This window comes from Athalia rosae, chromosome 3, assembly GCF_917208135.1.
Source record: "Athalia rosae chromosome 3, iyAthRosa1.1, whole genome shotgun sequence".
Classification (NCBI taxonomy): Eukaryota; Metazoa; Arthropoda; class Insecta; order Hymenoptera; family Athaliidae; genus Athalia; species Athalia rosae.
The window spans coordinates 20,491,314-20,510,350 of NC_064028.1; the positions used below are offsets into that span (position 1 = coordinate 20,491,314).

Here is a 19,037-nt window from a genome sequence, read left to right on the forward strand (position 1 = left end):
TGGAGACAATTATGGAAATAAATCGAATAATCTTTTCACGAAGTATACTATTATACATAATATCTATAACCGACGTTTGTGTTTCAGAAGCAGAAATAATATAATATCTCTGTTGCCTTTGACCGATATATGTAATAACAATAATAATATTAAAAGTAACAATACCAACAACAATAATAATAGAAATATTTGCAAGAATTTTATGTGAATCGTATAACTATCGTATATTATACTATAGAAAAACCAACAAAAACCGTAATAATAATTATTATATATGAACTATAGTGAATCCAAAACGGAAATAAAATATAACAGTTAACAAATAAACTGTAAAACATAAAACAATGACTGGGGATTGAATCTTTTCAGCATAATTTAATAATGCTACGATATACATATATATATATATATTATATACTATTAGACACAGTCCGTATAGATGAATTTTGAAGCGAAAACAAATAAAGAAAAAGGAAGGAGAGGAAGAGATGAGAAAATTAATTGATCCGACATTTGTTGAAAAATGAGTAATTGAGATATCCGGTATAAGGATATTACGATTAATTATATACTACAGTAATTAGTTATATTATTACTATGGAAATATAATTTTTTTTTCGTACGATGTTGTTGCCCTTCTTTACGTTATCTTAATCAGAATTGATATAGTTCATGATGATGATGATAATTATTCATATTAAATATACGCGATTATCACCATTGTTATTTTTCATACACTACTATATATTTATTATACATAAATACGTATATGATAACTAATTGAATATGAGAGTTCAGAATTCAGGATCGATGACTGTAATTTTCTTGTCAAGCGAGTGAATACAAATAATAATGATACATGATAATAATAATTGCAATTATTATTATTAAATTAATGTAGTGGAAAATTATTTGAAGAAAAAGAGAAATAAAATGAAAAAAAAATTAAACAGATGAATATAAAAACTTATCCGATCGTCCGAAACTGAGCTCTAAAAAAATTTTCTAGTTTCCAGGATGAATCATTGGTACCGTGTAAAATGAAGTAAGGGTGAAAGAAAAACAAATAACAGTTTAGAAATAACAAATAATTTATTTATACAATATTTAATTATATTTATATTATAGAACAGAACGAGAATATTTAATACATATATTTTAAATGCTTGGAAGTTTGCTCGATAAATCCGCGAAGCTATCCCACGTGTGAAGATGCGATAATACGTGCGTATAAATGTGTATACCTATGCAGTAAAAGACAGACCGGTAGGAATAAAGGGCGGGTGGTGTAGAGGTATGTATAAGTCAGAGTTGGAGGGATCATTGACCCAGTAATATCTGGCTCGACCTTCAGGGAGGAGTAAACAGTGTGGCATGCTTTACTATACAGAGAGGTTGCTTAGCGTCTATTACGTCACAGACATAACTCGGTCGGTGAGGAGAGAAAAGAAGAGAGGAGAAGAGAAGATCGGAGAATGAGAGAGAAGAAAGGGACCGGTGGAGTTTCCCGAAGTAGGTGGAGAGCGGGAGGAAGGGTGGCTGTTGCTCCAGTGCTTCCGTCTACCCGGCTGAGGTAGGAAGGAACGAATCAGGGGAAAAGAGAACCGACTTATAATGACAGAGAGAGAAACTATGGGGGGGGGGGGAGGCTGAAGAGGTCACGTGAAGTGAACGGTCACGTATATTGTAGATACGTATGTACAGCCTATACCGTAAGAATCTCAGGAAAGTGAACAACATAGGGAACTCATGAGCGCGAGAGAGAGCTTATGGAAGTTCCGTGAGTGCGAGACAGACAGACTGCCTGCCCCTCCGTTGCCTTTGAGTCCCCACTCCGCCAAATTGTAAACAGACTATCGCTAGAGCTGTGATAGCCTTTTTAAAGAAAATCAATAAAAAAAAGTCTGTGATATCAAGAATAATAAGTATTAATAATTGTAATTAGAATCATTAAAGATTTAAATACATTTACATTAACAAAAAATAAATTGTATTTTCATGAGAAAACCTTCATTTTGAATTGGGAACTTTTTTGAAAATTTTTTAATATTCAAAGGAACAAAGTCAATCATATTGATGCTAATGGTTTTTGTTTTATCAATTGTGAGAGAAAAACACTCTCAACCCGAACGCGCTTACTTAGATCACAGCTCTAGCGATGGTCTGTTTACAATTTGGCGGAGTGGGGACTCGAAGGCAACGGAGGGGCAGGCAGTCTGTCTGTCTCGCACTCACGGAACTTCCATAAGCTCTCTCTCGCGCTCATGCGTTCCCTATGTTGTTCACTTTCCTGAGATTCTTACGGTATAGGTACATACATAAAATATGTATACATACATGTATGCCTAACTATACCTATCGCATTCAGAAAACAGACGTAGGGAGGCAGACGTCCTACTGATACACGTGACGTATATTACACTATAACTATATGTATACTTCTGTAGAGTGCAACACGTGTCATAAGACCAAACGCCTCCGCAATGTTGTTCTTTTATCTCACTCTGACTCATTCCCAGGGTGAAATGTACGCACATACATACCTGTATTTATACTCCAACCACTAACTTCAGTAGTTCAAATATCTTACATGTGCGTGGATGCAGAGTTGTATCTCAGGTAGAGCAATTTTTAAATTTCGAAAGTTTGCGTCTTTTTCTTGAAACTTATTGCTAGATCCAACGTTCAACTTCCATACAATAATCTTAGTGGTATTATTAAGGCATTCCGGTTATGCTTCCAATATCGCTTCTCGCGGTTCTCTACCAATTTCTTTGAGGTTTGGGTAAAGTTTGGCTTTAAAACCATCGCTGTTAACCCGACCGTGAAAATCTGGTTTTCTCTCTTTCGGAGCGCTGCGTTGTAGCCAAATATCCAGTAGAGTTTTGGGAGGGTGAAAAACGCCTTTGTGCAGCTGTTTTCCTAACGATGAATTGCTGCATGGAGGAGGAGACATAGGAGAATCCGTTGTAGCCCGTATTACACTAGCACGAGCCATTACGTCCTCTTTTCCCAGTCTGCGAGATATCAAAACAATCCAGATTAATTAAAATTGCTTGCGTAATCATAACTTTTGATACAATTTTATTACAGATCTTCTCAACTAACCCATCCAATTCTCGTAGTGCCTGATCAAGCTCGACCTTGTCTTTGTCATCTTTGTTTCGAACTTCAAGTAGACAATTTATCACTTCAGTGTGAGAGGCTGATTGGCTACCATGGCTTTTTAAAAACGTTTCCAACTCGCTCCACAGAAGTCTGTAGTGTTCCTCACGTCTTACTCCACCCTTTCCGCCCCTGCCCCCGCCGATACTGGGCAAAGGAAGTGCCTCGTGTTTTGCTTCCAGCTGTAGAATACTGAATATCACCTGTTTACACTGAAGTACTTCTTCCGTAGTGAGTTCCTCTTTAACCATCAGTTCTGCTAACGGATCTATTAGCTATAACAGAGAACAATGTAATATTTCATTGCAATCAGACTTCCCAAGTGTTTGTGTCAACTCACTTACCTGTTTTAAATTAAACATGAGCGTACTCGAAATCGTAATAGGCCAGTATCTTGTATGACGTTCTAATCTGCACCTCATCTTAGCAGCTGGACTTTCTCCGTCATCACTAGGACTTCTTTTCAGAGGGACTAGCATGTTATTACGCATGAGGGTTCCAAAGTCCTGGGAAAATGCAAATTACCAAGTAAAAATGAAGCTGAACAACGACTTGAGAGATATTTTCACAGAGGGTGAAATATTACTGTTATTCTATAATCTGTGACTCGTCCTCCGCAGCCTTCGCTTATCGAGGGTGGATCCTCGAGCACACTTCTAGCTGTTGATAAGGTATGAATAAATATTTCTCCTCCATGGGCAGCAAGAAGATGTGATATTGTTTTTCCACCACTTTTTCTAGCCATTTCAAGCATCACAGAGCGTCCATTAAGCAGGAAATTTATAAGGCACGACGAAGGCCTGCTGTTAATGTCGACTGGCGTGATTCTGTGCATCGCAGTACAATTCTGCATCTCGGATGCGCTGCAGCCGCGTGGAGTACACCATTTCAAGGTTACAGTCTCGTATTCTGATACCTCATCTAACTTCATGAACGTTTTTATCAATGCAGACTCTTGCGGATTTCCTGAATCGGAAATAAAGAAAAATATATGGATTAATTTTGCTGAAAGGTGTCAGTGTTTCATTGGAGATACTATAAATCTATCTTGTATTTCTCAAAGTTCAACCTTTCATAATAGCAGAGTGAGCCGCGGAAGCATGGAAAATTTCTACGTCATAGTTTGCAGAGCTGCTAGCATTTTGCTCCTCTTTCATTGGTATTCCAGTCACAGTTGTGCTCGCCAAGTCGTAATGGGAGAGAATCAAATGAGACAATTTTGAATGTAATTTTGGAGCTTTCATTGAGTGTACCTCCATTGATAGAAGAGGCGATACCTGGATGTAAAATCATTACAAACAAATTAGGTATTAGGAGATTCAACAATACAATATACAAAGTGTATTACCTCACGTAGTGGTTGATTTGTGACTTGGCATTCCACAGTCGTAACAGGAAATATATTGAGGATGACCAGATGACAATGATGAATTGGTAACAAACTGCAACAATACAAAAAGTCAAAAATCCTTAGATCCAACTGATCTCATTGGCTTGCTTATCGAAAACATTCACTCACGAATCGGATGCAAGTGCGATTTTATTCTGCTGTACAAGCTGATTCAAGAATATGTTTTCCAGACTCTTCATGTTAGCATTATCTCTGGCGCTAGTTATGCAGATAACTCTTCCACTATTCAACAGTTTGTCAGCATTCTCCATTAGAGAGGTTCGCTTTTCTTGCTGAATTTCTGAACTTTCAGTGAGTGCCTCTATTGCTACCCGGAGTCCATGTATGACCGAAAAATCTATGCCGGACTGTCGCGCAAGTGGTGGAACTCCCATAATAGCCATGCCATTCATTACCTGTGTAGAACCAAGTGTACAACCAAGTGTACAGGTGTTTAATCTCCATTATTATTGTCAAGATTTCATGACAAGTAAATAATAAACAATTTACATGTGATAAATTTTGCTGTGAAGGATTCCAGGTGTTCAGTATGTGTGCTGCTTGATCACTGACGACAAATCTGACCTTAATTGGAATAGAGGAATTAACAATGTGAATTTAAATTCATTGATCAAAGAAATATACATTATTCACAAACCAGTTTTCCTGTTGGAAATAAGTCCCAAACAATGCGGCAATATTCCATAGATGATTCGACACTTGTAGTCCATAACGACTTGCAAATCGGAGCTAGAGGTATTAAATTCTGACCACGGCTTTTTAGACAGTCGAATTCCAAAGGACTTTCTGTCGATATTCCAAAATAAGGAGTGTGGTCCAGTACAAATACAGTCTTGTGATTGGCCGGGTACATTGTGGCAGTTTAATAATCAATCAAGTAGTAATTAATGAAAAAGACATTCATTGTTGGTTTTCTCTCGCGCAAATGATCTATCTCATATGGTGAGATTTACTGCAGTTCAAATCATGAATTTAGATCTGACTTCTGTCACAACAAAATGGAAACGTAAACAAAGCAGGCACTTGAGTTGGAAAAAGTGAAAAATCACAGAATTGTTACATTTTTATATCGGTCTGACAAATAAGTATTTTTTTTTATTTGAATATCCTGTAAATAATGTTTCACGCAGGCTCCAATAAATAACCTGAAGGAGTACGTGACCGGTTTGGGGTTAGTGAAGGCGGAAGGCCGGAAAGCACTGACCATGCATGCAAATTACTGGAGTAGTTTTTTTCAGCTATGCAAGATGGCAGCAACATATAAGTAAATGTGTATCATCAGCTGATGAATAGCCAATAATTACCTATTTTACCTACCTAATTATTGTTGATCAAAGAGGATGCTGTACATATAATCGTTGGCTAAAGAGATCGTTGACTGAAAGTGAACGATGTTCTATTCCACGCACAATTTAGTGCATACATAGATATATTGGTGAATAATGGTAAAACTACACTATCAGTACACGCATGTTTTTCGATTTATCTCAATTTTTTCAAGCTGCGATTAGGTGTTATCACATTTTTTTACCTCCTTATTTTCTCAATTTTTAAGAGAGCCAATGGTCAATTAAAGCAGCATGGATCCACATCGTGTATTCAAGACTGGTGTGTCTACAAAGCCAATCGTCATATGTCCCGAGTAGATATATGAATCAATCGTTCACGTACTTTAAGAAAAAATGAAATTATTAATTATTGTTAACTGGAATGAAATATTGTCCATACTATTGTAACGCATCAATCATAAGAATGACCTATTCTGTGAAAATAATTCTATAATGTACATTACAATGTCTTAACATGTATTCTTGAACGTTGAGTTATTAATTAAAAATTTATTGATATCGAAACATCGATTGTTGAATTATAATGAGTCACATCCCTACACGCATCATTCACTAATATTCATTGTAAGTTGCATCTATAAGCATGAATCATCAGCTATTATCACATGCATGCTGTGTATTTAATTATGCTTGGATGAAAGCCGGAAGTGATAATGTAGATCTCTAGAATACCGGCCCTGAAAATGGAAAGTTTGCCGAAAAGTGGAGATTTGTATCAGGAGAACATGAAACCCGAGGAGGTGGTCCGAAACTTGGTGCCTCATCATGTGCATGCATTCAATCCTTCATGATCATCTTCAGTCTGATAGAGAGAGCGACTGATTCTTTACAGGACTAACTATATACCTGCCTATGTATTTATTTATTCAATAAATCGTAGATACAAGAGAGAAAGACTAATTTCTTGCTTTAAAACAGCGTTTCCAAAGTTTAGAATTTAAGCCAAAAAATTTTCTGGGTATCAGGAGAACAGGAAACCCGAGGAGGTATTCCGAAACCTGGTGCCTCATCATGTGCATGCGTTCCACCCTGTTTATTCATTCCTAGTATGAAAGAGAGAGCGACTGATGCATTGCAGGACTGACTGCATGCATGCCTGTGTCTTTGATCGTTCAATCATGCTTCACACCGGAAGTGATAATGCAGAGCTCTAGAATACCGGCCCTGAAAATGGAAAGTTTGCCGAAAAGTGGAGATTTGTATCAGGAGAACAGGAAACCCGAGGAGGTGGTCCGAAACTTGGTGCCTCATCATGTGCATGCATTCAATCCTTCATGATTATTCCTAGTCTGATAGAAAGAGCGACAGATTCTTTGCAGAACTAACTATATGCCTGCCTGTGTATTTATTTATTCAATAAATCGTAGACACAAAGGAAAAGAATGATTTCTAGCTTCAGAACAGCGTTTCCGCAGTTTATAATTCAGGCAAAAAAATTTTCTGGGTATCAGGAGAACAGAAAAACCGAAGAGGTATTTCCGAATTCAGAATTTGGTCAAAAAATTTTCTGGGTATCAGGAGAACAGGAAAACCGAGGAGGTATTCCGAGACCTAGTGCCTCATCATGTGCATGCGTTCCACCCTGTTTATTCATTCCTAGTATGAAAGAGAGAGCAACTGATGCATTGCATGACTGACTGCATGCATGCCTGTGTCTTTGATCGTTCAATCATGCTTTAAACCGGAAGTGATAATGCAGAGCTCTAGATTGCCGGCCCTGAAAATTGAAAGTTTGCCGAAAAGTGGAGATTTGTATCAGGAGAACAGGAAACCCGAGGAGGTGGTCCGAAACTTGGTGCCTCATCATGTGCATGCATTCAATCCTTCATGATTATTCCTAGTCTGATAGAAAGAGCGACAGATTCTTTGCAGAACTAACTATATGCCTGCCTGTGTATTTATTTATTCAATAAATCGTAGACACAAAGGAAAAGAATGATTTCTAGCTTCAGAACAGCGTTTCCGCAGTTTATAATTCAGGCAAAAAAATTTTCTGGGTATCAGGAGAACAGAAAAACCGAAGAGGTATTTCCGAATTCAGAATTTGGTCAAAAAATTTTCTGGGTATCAGGAGAACAGGAAAACCGAGGAGGTATTCCGAGACCTAGTGCCTCATCATGTGCATGCGTTCCACCCTGTTTATTCATTCCTAGTATGAAAGAGAGAGCAACTGATGCATTGCATGACTGACTGCATGCATGCCTGTGTCTTTGATCGTTCAATCATGCTTTAAACCGGAAGTGATAATGCAGAGCTCTAGATTGCCGGCCCTGAAAATTGAAAGTTTGCCGAAAAGTGGAGATTTGTATCAGGAGAACAGGAAACCCGAGGAGGTGGTCCGAAACTTGGTGCCTCATCATGTGCATGCATTCAATCCTTCATGATTATTCCTAGTCTGATAGAAAGAGCGACAGATTCTTTGCAGAACTAATTATATGCCTGCCTGTGTATTTATTTATTCAATAAATCGTAGATACAAAGGAAAAGAATGAGTTCTAGCTTCAGAACAGCGTTTCCGCAGTTTATAATTCAGGCAACAAAATTTTCTGGGTATCAGGAGAACAGAAAAACCGAGGAGGTATTTCGGAATTCAGAATTTGGTCAAAAAATTTTCTGGGTATCAGGAGAACAGGAAAACCGAGGAGGTATTCCGAGACCTGGTGCCTCATCATGTGCATGCGTTCCACCCTGTTTATTCATTCCTAGTATGAAAGAGAGAGCGACTGATGCATTGCAGGACTGACTGCATGCATGCCTGTGTCTTTGATCGTTCAATCATGCTTTAAACCGGAAGTGATAATGCAGAGCTCTAGATTGCCGGCCCTGAAAATGGAAAGTTTGCCGAAAAGTGGAGATTTGTATCAGGAGAACAGGAAACCCGAGGAGGTGGTCCGAAACTTGGTGCCTCATCATGTGCATGCATTCAATCCTTCATGATCATTTTCAGTCTGATAGAGAGAGCGACTGATTCTTTACAGGACTAACTATATACCTGCCTATGTATTTATTTATTCAATAAATCGTAGATACAAGAGAGAAATACTAATTTCTTGCTCTAAAACAGCGTTTCCAAAGTTTAGAATTTAAGCCGAAAATTTTCTGGGTATCAGGAGAACAGGAAACCCGAGGAGGTATTCCGGAACCTGGTGCCTCATCATGTGCATGCGTTCCACCCTGTTTATTCATTCCTAGTATGAAAGAGAGAGCGACTGATGCATTGCAGGACTGACTGCATGCATGCCTGTGTCTTTGATCGTTCAATCATGCTTCACACCGGAAGTGATAATGCAGAGCTCTAGAATACCGGCCCTGAAAATTGAAAGTTTGCCGAAAAGTAGGTATTCGTATCAGGAGAACATGAAACCCGAGGAAGTGGTCTGAGACCTGGTGCCTCATCATGTGCATGCATTCAATCCTGTGTAGTGAATCCTGCTCCTATAGAGTATGATAGAGACATTAGCCAGTCGCTCGTAGAGCAATTCCGGATACAGCCTGATTGCGTGATGTGTTGCTTGTGAAAAATGTTTATATGTCATGCTTTCAGGGGTGTAATCAATAGGAAACAAGTATTTTATTTGAAAATAGCTGTTCGTTTATTGAGTTACGCAGATGGGATACATTTAGCAATGGCTTCATCCAAATATTCATCAAAAACGCTCTAATATCATTCACAAGATGTATGTTTATTTCATTATCACAACATTGCTCCAATAATTTTGATGAATACAAAATATGAATATATTTGTAAGGCTTCATTCATAAGCATTATTAATTAGATGCTATAGATATGTATGATGAATAATTTCCTAATTGTAAACTTGCGGGTGTCAATACATTTTATTTGGAAGTTAAGGGGATGCTCGTCAAGGAGGCGGCCGCTTGTATTTTGGCACTTGTCCCGTTCGGCGATTTCAAATGTCCTGTGCATACTGAAAAACAAGATATCTCGATGAGTGTTGGCTCTAGCTTGATTTACTTTACGAATTCATGATCCTCCGATCGAATCACGTTGTTCTTTTCACAATCAGAATTAGTACAACTTTCTCGAAGGCTTCGTGTTTTTAGAGTAAAACCTTACAGCTTTTTTTTTCCGAGTCTGGGATAAGAATTGGAATCTCTTTTACAAGTGCATCCCTGGGTATTTTCGTGCAGAGATTCGAAATTGCAAACCTCATTGCCCCACCTTCAGAAATAATAATAACTAGTATAACAAAATGCAGCTTTGGAATAATTGTTTCCCACCAATGACTATACTAGTGTCATCATGGCTCTCCAAGTAACAGTAAAATCCATCAGATCTATCCAAATTTGGTACATGACAAACTGTGTATTTTTTTTTTTTATTTTCAATATATGTATGTATTCTTATATCATAATCTGTATGCGTTAATGACATTGTAGGAGTTTTTGTAAATTCGACCTGCTTGTACATCAATCAATTTTCCTTGTTAGAAAAAGTACGCTTGATCTTTTGTCCACAATTCTATAAGCGTCGAAGGCAGTTCAGAAGACGGAAAACGATCCACCCAAGACTCAATCATACCAGTACACGTGGGCTCGTAACTTTTCAAGACGACATTTGCTGGTGTGCTTTCTGATCCTGTAATAACAGTAAGCAGAAAGCCGTTAGCAAGCTCAATACTAGACAGGACCTAATGTTATCTGGAGTTATGATTCTAGCTCTTAGCTCGAAATTGTTAAAGATTTGAAACAAGTATTATTTACCTCCACTGATGAAAGTGTTTGATTGGACGAATATTTTACTTGGTTGTTTTCTTGAGAGAATGATGTTTCTCCATAGTGCCCATGGTCTTTCTCCAGTTTCTGGCACTTTGCTGTACTTATCATACATTTCTTTCGCTGCATCAAAATCTCCGAGACTTTTATAAACTTGTAGCTTTCTCAAAAAATCTCCAATTGCACGTTTTCCGACAGTCGGTATTTTAGTTCTATCTAATACAAGTCTTAGGTTTTTACCAGGTTCAGTTTCAGTGACGCTCACCAAACCTTCACCAGCCTCTAAACAGACTTGCAGTAAAACAAAACGAGCTTGGGAATGAGCTTGCAGCCATTTTTTTGTTGATGGCTGGTACATTTCCAGTGCCTTACCACACCCGTTCCATAGTAAGCTTAACCAGTTAACGTATATAATGTCTTCCGCATTCTGTCCTTCGTGGCCGAATATTTTTAGTATGTCCTTCTCCAAGCTGAGATATAAGCCAACAGCCTCTGCTCTACATTCCTCATAAGAGGAGCCCATGGCGCCAAACTTGGAGTCATATGTTTCTGTCTCATTGAAGAATTTTGTGACAAGTTCACCGTCAAGAGGATTCCTCACAGAATGAATGTCAAAATTGTACTCCCCAGATGCTAGCTTTCTAAATAGTTTACCACTTCCATGACCTAAAAGTTCATGGAGTCCAACTTGTACTTCAAAACTTTGGACCCTGAATTTGTCCATCAGAGCCTGATCTTCATCCGATAGAAACGGAATTATGTCCTGCTTCATGTTTGCTGGTATAACGTTGCCAAGTGAGACGTTTTTGAAACCCTCCGACTCTCTGATCTCGTCGTAGTTCGGTATGTTTATACCCGCTGGGATCCCAGAGCCAGCAAAAGTTAACACATCTAAAGATGTGAAATCAGGCCGTAAAAACTCGTTTTTTTCATAATCCTTGCCCCATGGTAACTTGGGGAGTAATTCCTCGGCCTTGCTTACCAGTGTGGTGAATTTCTGAGACATTTCTTTATTAACCATTGCCACAAAACCCTCGAACTCCGCTCTTTGGCCTGCCGGATCCCTATAAGTTTCTATAAACCCGATGTAAGTTTCGATAACAGGACCTTTATCCTTGATCCAGAACCTAGAACCATCTTTGTGATCAGCCAGGGACCCGGTGGTGAAGTGATTGACGTATTTATCCAGCATCTGTACTTCATTATCATTAGAAGCATATTCTTTAGCCTTCCTTAGATTCTCAATAACTGGAATAAGAAGCTTACTGTAGTCTCCTCTAGTGATTTTTAATTTGGCATCTTCAAATATCTCCTCAGGAAGAGTAATTTTTGGATCGTCATTCGTTTCTGCAGATGCTAATCTAATTTCATAAACACCACGGTTCTTCTTGTCAGAAACATCTGCAGCTTCTTGGGTTTTAAAGCACCTAGCATTATACGATTCTAAGCCTTTGCTCTGCATAAAACGATTCACCAAGTCTGCATCCTCAGTCGTACAGTTAGCAGAAAAGTATGTGGTGGTTCCCTTGTCTCCTAGACCTAAGGATCGTGCTTTCTCTTCCAATGAGTAAAGGCGGCCCTCTATTTTAGTCCATAATGACTGAATCCTCTCTGGTAGCACTGTGTGTGCTTTCGACACTCTGACAATAGCTTCAAACTTAGATTTTTGCAAGTTGGGAATGATCTTACTATCACCAAATGACTTGTAATTACCAGAATTTGAATAAATGCCCGCAGCATAAACCAGAAATGCCTATGGAGGTTACAGTGCATAGTAACAAACATTACAATGGCAATTGATTAGGAAAGCTTGTTTTTGAAACCATAGGTATGAACTTTCTCACCGTGAATTCATCTTCTGTCACTCCAACTCCCAAGGCGGCAGTTTTGAGTTCTGCAACGGGCTGGGCGCAGAAAATAGAATGCAGAAGCGCAAAGATCAATGGTGACTCCGGAGACGTTTGTATGAGCACAATTAAACCTCCATTCCATGCTGCCTGACTAAGATAATGAGCGTAAAGTCGCTCCTTATCCGTTAAAGCATTGAATGCCGTCTTACATTCCAGCGCAACGATTGGCTGATGATTAGGCAGAGTGAAATGAGAAATATCGTCGCTCATTGTACTCAAGTTATGAGAATGACTGAAAATCAGGAAAGCAAAAGGAGTTGGTAGGGATAAAAATAGGTCGGATCCGTCTACTTTATGTCAAAAAAATAACGTACAAAATTAACAGGATCATTTAAGACAAATTTGAATAACCCACCACAAGCAATGCCCTCGTTTGACATTATTAACTTTCCATTTAACACTCATTATCGAATTGCAATTAGCGATTTTTTCCATATTAGCTGCCGAAAACGTACGTCTACTAATATGATAAGAACCTGAATTTGTTTTGAGACACCTGTACATTCTCTTCGAAATAAAACGTGGTATATGCAGCTTGATCATAACTATCAATGAATATAGTCAATTGACAGAAGAGTCTCCTACAGTATTGAATTATTATTGAATAGAAATAAATATCAACCTTGTACTGTTGGCTTATTATGCCTACCGGTGATGTTCCCGACTGATATTATTTAACTCTGGTTAAGTTTTCTCCAGACGTAATCGTGCACTAATGATAATACTCAGGCTATTTATTATAAAATGTATTTAAAATTTAACCACAAAGATGAAAAGAAAATTTACAATAACAAGAAACAACCCAACTTTAAAATAAAGATGGCTTCGAGTTCTATGATGACTTCGGTTTTTCAGGCGTTTCAGGTGGGGATCCTAGTTTCAAACAATTCTGGGCGCTCTGACGCAAGACATTGCACACACAGCGGGAATATTTGATTACCGGGAATTTAGAATATATTTACTGAAAAAGAATCTCTTTGTACACTTATTACATATAATATCGCAAGTTGTGAACAAACTAAATTAGGATATATTAAAATTATGATAGACAGCGTTTAAATATACATCTTATACAAGTATTGGATAATTATCACTGGTCGTTTTCAGATCATTTGATCGGATTTGATTAGATGACAAAACTAATGTAACAATTACCTGTCTCAAAATAATACGAAAGTCGGAAAGAAAAGTTGAAAAAGTGATTATATTACCCAATGAGGAGAAGTCAGTGTCATATAAAAATCTTTATCTTACATTGATTAAAATATGTTACCTAACAGTTACTCCTTGGCATCACCAATACCATCTGAATTAATGGAAAACATAGCTTCGCTCTCTGGCAGACAAGGTGAATCATATATTTTACAAACTCTAGTTTCTCCCCTGCCTTTTCTGAGATATAAACGAGTCGTGCTCGCATGTGCAATGATATTACCACCAATAGGTTTTTTCTGATCCCCTCCAAACATACTAGCTGCACCATCGACCTGAGCTACGACCTGATTTGTAATAACAACAGCAACTCCATGTTCATCGGCAATTCGTAAAAGCATCCTCATGAATCTAGCCAAATGCATTTGCCTAGCTGAAAGCTCTCCTCTTCCAGAATAATCTGTTCTGTAAAGACTGGTAGCACTGTCGACAATCAATAGAGCATAACGGGATTCTGTCATCATAGCGGATGCTTGAATTACCAGCTGTGTTTGGTGATCTGTATTGTAAGCTCTGGCACAGGCAACATTATCCATAACCGATGCTTTGTCGATATTATACCTCTCCGCCACTGCTAATAATCTTTCTGGGCGGAAAGTTCCCTCTGTGTCAATATAGAGACATTTACCTTCCCCACCACCCATTTCTACTGGAAGTTGACAGTTCACTGCCAGGGTATGGCATATCTGTGTTTTTCCTGTCCTGAATTCTCCAAATATTTCCGTTATTGAACCTGTTTCAATTCCACCACCCAGAAGCCTGTCTAATTCTGCGGAGCCAGTTGATAAGTAGACGGTATTGGCCCTGTAGGTATGAATTTCTCCTGCACTTTTAAAACCCATGACAACTAACTTTGCAGCCTCTTGCTGAATTTTTTCAACTTTTGCATCACTGAGACCCTTGATTGTGAGAAGATGTTTCTTAGGTGCGTAGGCCACTGCTGCAACAGTATAATACCCGCCATCCTGAAGCTTCTTTATGTCCCCGGCAGCTATCCCATTACCCTTGGAAATAACAGAAAGAATTGGTAGTTCTTGAAATTCAACTCCACATAAGAACAGAGTGAATGGAATTTGATCAATTGAATCGTGAATGGCACAAACCTTCAAAAAAGTAATTATTGATCTTTGAAATGACTGTGTAACAGGTGATACAAGGGCTACGTCAAAATTCTTGTCACTCACCTCTAATTCCTTCACTAATTTGGACTGCGGTTGAAAATCCTCCAAATCTTCATTTTCCTGTACAGATGCCGTGGTGGCTGTACCTGCTCTCGATGACATTGAAATCGCGGTTTTGAGTGATGAATATTCTATGACGTCCGTAAACACTGTACTGTGACACTCAACGAATTGTAGATCTGAATTCGTTGGTGACACTGTGCATTAGATAATTGTGTTCTGCAACTCTTTACTGCAACTTTTGTCGCTTTGGGCCTACTGATCTCCAATGTTTAGGCCTCTGTGTAGATTGTTACCGCCAAAATGCTTTTTACTCGGTAGGTAGCGAAGATCGCTGATGTAATTTTGCAACCGTAGCGTGATGCAGCGGGACTGTATGAAAGTTTGTGGAGTTTAAAACCTCAACCACGGTTCTTAACATTTCCGTTTTTCTCTGGATTGCTCTGGCGTGTCCCCACGGCTGACCCGTCACGAGAGAGCGGCTGCGAGAGGACGAGGATCTCGCGACGGCGAATAGTTCAATTTACACATATTTTACACATCGAGGATGGCCGCGATGCTATCGAATTACTCGCGGTGCGTGCCTCGTGTAATAACCCGTTTCGCTCTTCGTCATGCTAGGGTGAGTAACAGCAGCAATCCCTATCACATGGTACTAATTCATCCTAGAGCCCAGAGAACCACTGAGGAATTAACTGAGAATAATCACATAGATTAACCGTAATGTGATAGAATCTGGAGTCTCAGTGCATGCTTCTTACCTACTTTTAGGTATGCATCACGTATAGAATGCCACCGATGACCAAGATCTTGGGACCGCTCTGTGTTCCCTTAGATGATTAGGCATTCCCCCTGTTACATAATGGTTAAACAGACCAAACTACTGCAGATTTGATTCACTAAGTTTCCTACATTCTTTGCATTCTCAAATGCCTTACCTTAGTACTAGATCAACAAAATGTCAAAATCATCTCTATTAGGGTCCCTCCTTTGGCCTCCATATTCCTTAAAACTAATAGTTCTTCAAACAATACAAACCAGCTGTAATGACATTAGTTATTCTATTTTTATTTCTAGGTGACCAGATCCCTCCACCAAGAAGGTAAAATATCTAGTTAAATATTTATTGTTAGACATACTCTGGTCGCCGCTTGAGCAAGCAAAAGCAATTGGTCGAATACTTAGATTGAATTTTGTCGATAATTTCAGGACGTGTGCTCACTGGCCGGATTATCTCTGGTTTAGCAAAGACTTCCTCGTAAGTTTTATTCGATGAACGTGGTATGGTAAGCTTTTTTGAACAATGATCACCATTGATAAGAGTTTTCATTCTTTCAGTAGTACAAGAACGAATTTTAGTCAACACTGGAAAGTACATGTGAGGCACATCAGATCTACATCCGCTCTCTGTAAGAAATTAGTATTACCGAGTCATTAAAAAAAAAAAGATTGTGTAACAGATACATTTTGTAATCAATGATAAAATTATCTTGTACTGTCATTGGTTTCTATGTAAATTAGGGGAACTGAAAGACGTTACTGTTCCGCCATTTGCTGAGAGCGTTAGTGAGGGTGATGTGAGATGGGATAAAAAAGTGGGTGACCAGGTAAAGGAGGATGATGTTCTCTGCGAGATCGAAACTGACAAGGTAAGCTAGGAGTAGAAAACAATTTAGTTGAGAATCGGTGACTGACAAATAAGATGTAATGAATCTTTCTGCAGACCTCCGTTCCTGTTCCTGCACCTGTGTCTGGGGTGATAAAGGAGATCTTCAGCAACGATGGAGATACAGTCAAAGCGGGCCAAAAACTTTGCTCCATTGAAGTTGGAGCAACTGGGGGGGCCGCTCCATCTAGCGCAAAGGCAGAAGTGCCCAAATCTGCACCTACTGCGCCAGCTCCACCCAAAGCTGCTACTGTTCCTTCACCTCCGCCTAGTGCTCCTACTCCATCACCAGCACAGGTAGCCCAGCCTCCTAAGACAATTACTCCACCTGCTGCTCGCCCTCCACCTCCACAGGCTCCAACAGCATCCATGCCAGTTGCAGCAATTAAACATGCTCAGGTGAGATTTTAATTTTACAATAATATTTTTTATGATACTTTTTCTGAATTTTATTTCTGTTATACTGACATAATTTGCGTGGTTCTCTAGTCTCTTGAAGGTGCGAGGGTTCAGCTACCACCGGATGATTACAGCCGAGAAATTATTGGAACTAGAACTGAGCAACGAGTTAAAATGAACAGAATGAGATTACGTATTGCTGAACGACTCAAGGATGCCCAAAATACAAACGCCATGCTTACAACTTTTAACGAGATTGATATGAGGTTTGTTCAAACCTTTGTATTCGGTAGCGAGCAGGGAGATTTTAAATAGGTCGTTACATTTTTACTTGTTATTTTTAAGTTACTTGATGGATTTCCGCAAGGCGAACCAAGAGGCGTTCACAAAAAAATACGGATTGAAGTTAGGATTCATGAGTGCGTTCATAGCAGCAAGTTCTTACGCACTGAAGGATCAACCAGTGGTGAATGCAGTCATTGACGGAAACGAAATTGTGTATAGGGATTACGTTGATATAAGTGTTGCAGTCGCTACACCAAAAGGACTGGTAGTCCCAGTTCTTCGTAGCGTTGAGAATAAAAATTTTGCTGAGATTGAAATAGCTTTGGCTGCTCTTGGAGACAAGGCTAAGAAAGGTAAAATATCGGTCGAAGACATGGATGGCGGCACTTTTACTATTAGCAACGGCGGAGTTTTCGGATCTTTAATGGGAACGCCGATCATCAACCCACCTCAAAGTGCGATCCTTGGCATGCACGGCGTTTTTGATAGACCCATTGCACTGAAAGGACAGGTAAGATCAATAACAATTTCATGATATTTCGAACAACTGATCACATTTTTGACTTCCAGGTTGTTATACGCCCAATGATGTACATCGCGTTGACATATGACCACCGATTGATCGACGGTCGCGAGGCAGTTATGTTCTTGCGTAAAATAAAAAGCGGAGTTGAAGATCCCCGAATAATATTGGCCGGGCTATAATTAGTTTAAAAAAAGTAATCAAATATCTTGATCATTTTTTAACGTGCCTCTCACCCCTTATCGTATTTTGATTTTTGTATGATACTATGTATTATATACCTACTTACGCCATACAAACATCATTCTAATTACCGAATCAGCACCAGAAAAAAATCGAACCCAGCAAACATCGCTAAGATTAAAACTGATAGTCCATTTATTTCTTAAGTACGCGACAGTTGACGTTATTGTTTATTACATGTTCGATTGATCTTACACCAATGATATTCAGAGGGGATCGAAATTCACGGCCGGGAATCTGCGCTAAAATATCACCGGTGATATTAAACTGCTAACGCCCACGTTTATCAAGCCTATTTTATAGATGATCAACAACGTATTACTCCTCATCATGAAGGAGTTGATTTGTTCTGTTAGAAATAACTTGCCGTTCATCGCGGGCAATTGTACATAATGTAACAAATGTTATTTAAATACTCTATGACGGTGACTTACGTGCAAGGGGTGCGAGGCTGGAATATGCTCGTAGCTCCAATTGAAAGTAATGTAAGCCCTGGTATTCTAAGGTAATTTATTTACTGACGACAAGGGCAATAAGTTAAATTTGCAATTGTACGTCGTGCAGTTATCTATTATCTAAATAACAGTAATAATATAAAGCAGCACTCATAATTAAACAAGCAATTTGTGTAGTTGGTGGCTACACTGGATATGTACCTCTAAAAAATAATTGTATTCTTTACCGGCACCTAAGCTTACTCATCAATTTGAATAGTCCGAATAATCATAGTAAATTAATCGCCATTACCCAATCATTTACATGATAGTTTTATTTTTAATTATTATACTATTATGTTATTTGTCCATACAGCGTTGTGATACCTTTTAAAGTACACGCTAATACTTTTAAACCCTCATAATTAGATGTACGTACCTACCAGAAGCGAATAATAAACCACACCAACTTTCCCACACTAGAATGCCACTGTTATTTTTCTCCGATCTCACAAAAATCAG

At 38.7% G+C, this 19,037-nt stretch overlaps 4 protein-coding genes and 1 long non-coding RNA gene across 9 annotated transcripts; 2 read left to right on the forward strand and 3 right to left on the reverse strand.

Moving 5' to 3' along the window:
* Positions 1 to 2,308: 2,308 nt before the first annotated feature.
* Positions 2,309 to 5,755, reverse strand: LOC105693962 (integrator complex subunit 13). Its single transcript, XM_012414244.3, has 9 exons — positions 5,214 to 5,755; positions 5,066 to 5,140; positions 4,685 to 4,971; positions 4,514 to 4,607; positions 4,235 to 4,442; positions 3,752 to 4,131; positions 3,510 to 3,671; positions 3,109 to 3,440; positions 2,309 to 3,017 (listed from the first exon to the last, which is right to left on the reverse strand). The coding sequence occupies exons 1-9, from the start codon at positions 5,427 to 5,429 to the stop codon at positions 2,732 to 2,734; spliced, it is 2,040 nt and encodes a 679-aa protein (XP_012269667.1). The 5' UTR covers positions 5,430 to 5,755; the 3' UTR covers positions 2,309 to 2,731.
* A 137-nt stretch (positions 5,756 to 5,892) lies between these two features.
* Positions 5,893 to 6,429, forward strand: LOC125500362. The gene is made up of 2 exons (XR_007277702.1): positions 5,893 to 6,021; positions 6,132 to 6,429. It is a non-coding gene; the product is annotated as an uncharacterized LOC125500362 (long non-coding RNA).
* Positions 6,430 to 9,587: 3,158 nt separating this feature from the next.
* On the reverse strand, positions 9,588 to 13,336 carry LOC105693948 (dipeptidyl peptidase 3). Of its 4 annotated transcripts, none has more exons than XR_007277691.1 (5): positions 12,928 to 13,185; positions 12,507 to 12,804; positions 10,651 to 12,415; positions 10,004 to 10,525; positions 9,588 to 9,854 (listed from the first exon to the last, which is right to left on the reverse strand). XR_007277691.1 is itself a non-coding variant. In XM_048652992.1 (5 exons), exons 1-4 carry the CDS (start codon positions 13,113 to 13,115, stop codon positions 10,374 to 10,376), a joined length of 2,403 nt encoding a protein of 800 aa, XP_048508949.1. In that variant the 5' UTR covers positions 13,116 to 13,185; the 3' UTR covers positions 9,588 to 9,854; positions 10,346 to 10,373. The 4 variants fall into 4 exon arrangements, 3 of the variants coding, with proteins under 3 accessions (XP_048508949.1, XP_012269641.2, XP_048508948.1); XM_048652992.1 differs by having other exon boundaries at positions 10,346 to 10,525; XM_012414218.3 differs by lacking the exon at positions 12,928 to 13,185 and adding an exon at positions 13,195 to 13,336 and having other exon boundaries at positions 9,588 to 10,525.
* On the reverse strand, positions 9,588 to 15,454 carry LOC105693953 (DNA repair protein RAD51 homolog B). The gene is made up of 3 exons (XM_012414224.3): positions 14,969 to 15,454; positions 13,195 to 14,788; positions 9,588 to 9,854 (listed from the first exon to the last, which is right to left on the reverse strand). The coding sequence occupies exons 1-2, from the start codon at positions 15,065 to 15,067 to the stop codon at positions 13,853 to 13,855; spliced, it is 1,035 nt and encodes a 344-aa protein (XP_012269647.1). The 5' UTR covers positions 15,068 to 15,454; the 3' UTR covers positions 9,588 to 9,854; positions 13,195 to 13,852.
* On the forward strand, positions 15,451 to 19,000 carry LOC105693952 (dihydrolipoyllysine-residue succinyltransferase component of 2-oxoglutarate dehydrogenase complex, mitochondrial). 2 transcript variants are annotated; one of them, XM_012414223.3, is made up of 9 exons: positions 15,451 to 15,587; positions 16,043 to 16,067; positions 16,175 to 16,223; positions 16,304 to 16,374; positions 16,487 to 16,614; positions 16,689 to 17,030; positions 17,121 to 17,296; positions 17,376 to 17,826; positions 17,886 to 19,000. In XM_012414223.3, exons 1-9 carry the CDS (start codon positions 15,513 to 15,515, stop codon positions 18,018 to 18,020), a joined length of 1,452 nt encoding a protein of 483 aa, XP_012269646.2. In that variant the 5' UTR covers positions 15,451 to 15,512; the 3' UTR covers positions 18,021 to 19,000. The 2 variants fall into 2 exon arrangements, with proteins under 2 accessions (XP_012269646.2, XP_020706187.2); XM_020850528.2 differs by having other exon boundaries at positions 16,307 to 16,374.
* Positions 19,001 to 19,037: the final 37 nt, after the last annotated feature.

Coding starts and splice junctions, on each gene's coding strand:
- LOC105693962 (XM_012414244.3), bottom strand. CDS start 5,429: ATGTACCCGGCCAATCACAAGACTGTATTTGTACTGGACCACACTCCT. Junction 4,443..4,513: donor CAAATCAACCACTACGTGAG/GTAATACACTTT, acceptor TTTTACATCCAG/GTATCGCCTCTTCTATCAAT. Junction 3,441..3,509: donor TCATGTTTAATTTAAAACAG/GTAAGTGAGTTG, acceptor TCTCTGTTATAG/CTAATAGATCCGTTAGCAGA.
- LOC105693948 (XM_048652992.1), bottom strand. CDS start 13,115: ATGATCAAGCTGCATATACCACGTTTTATTTCGAAGAGAATGTACAGG. Junction 12,805..12,927: donor AAACGAGGGCATTGCTTGTG/GTGGGTTATTCA, acceptor CCTGATTTTCAG/TCATTCTCATAACTTGAGTA. Junction 12,416..12,506: donor TGACAGAAGATGAATTCACG/GTGAGAAAGTTC, acceptor TAACCTCCATAG/GCATTTCTGGTTTATGCTGC.
- LOC105693953 (XM_012414224.3), bottom strand. CDS start 15,067: ATGTCATCGAGAGCAGGTACAGCCACCACGGCATCTGTACAGGAAAAT. Junction 14,789..14,968: donor AATTAGTGAAGGAATTAGAG/GTGAGTGACAAG, acceptor GTTATTTCCAAG/GGTAATGGGATAGCTGCCGG.
- LOC105693952 (XM_012414223.3), top strand. CDS start 15,513: ATGGCCGCGATGCTATCGAATTACTCGCGGTGCGTGCCTCGTGTAATA. Junction 16,615..16,688: donor GCGAGATCGAAACTGACAAG/GTAAGCTAGGAG, acceptor ATCTTTCTGCAG/ACCTCCGTTCCTGTTCCTGC. Junction 17,297..17,375: donor TTTAACGAGATTGATATGAG/GTTTGTTCAAAC, acceptor GTTATTTTTAAG/TTACTTGATGGATTTCCGCA.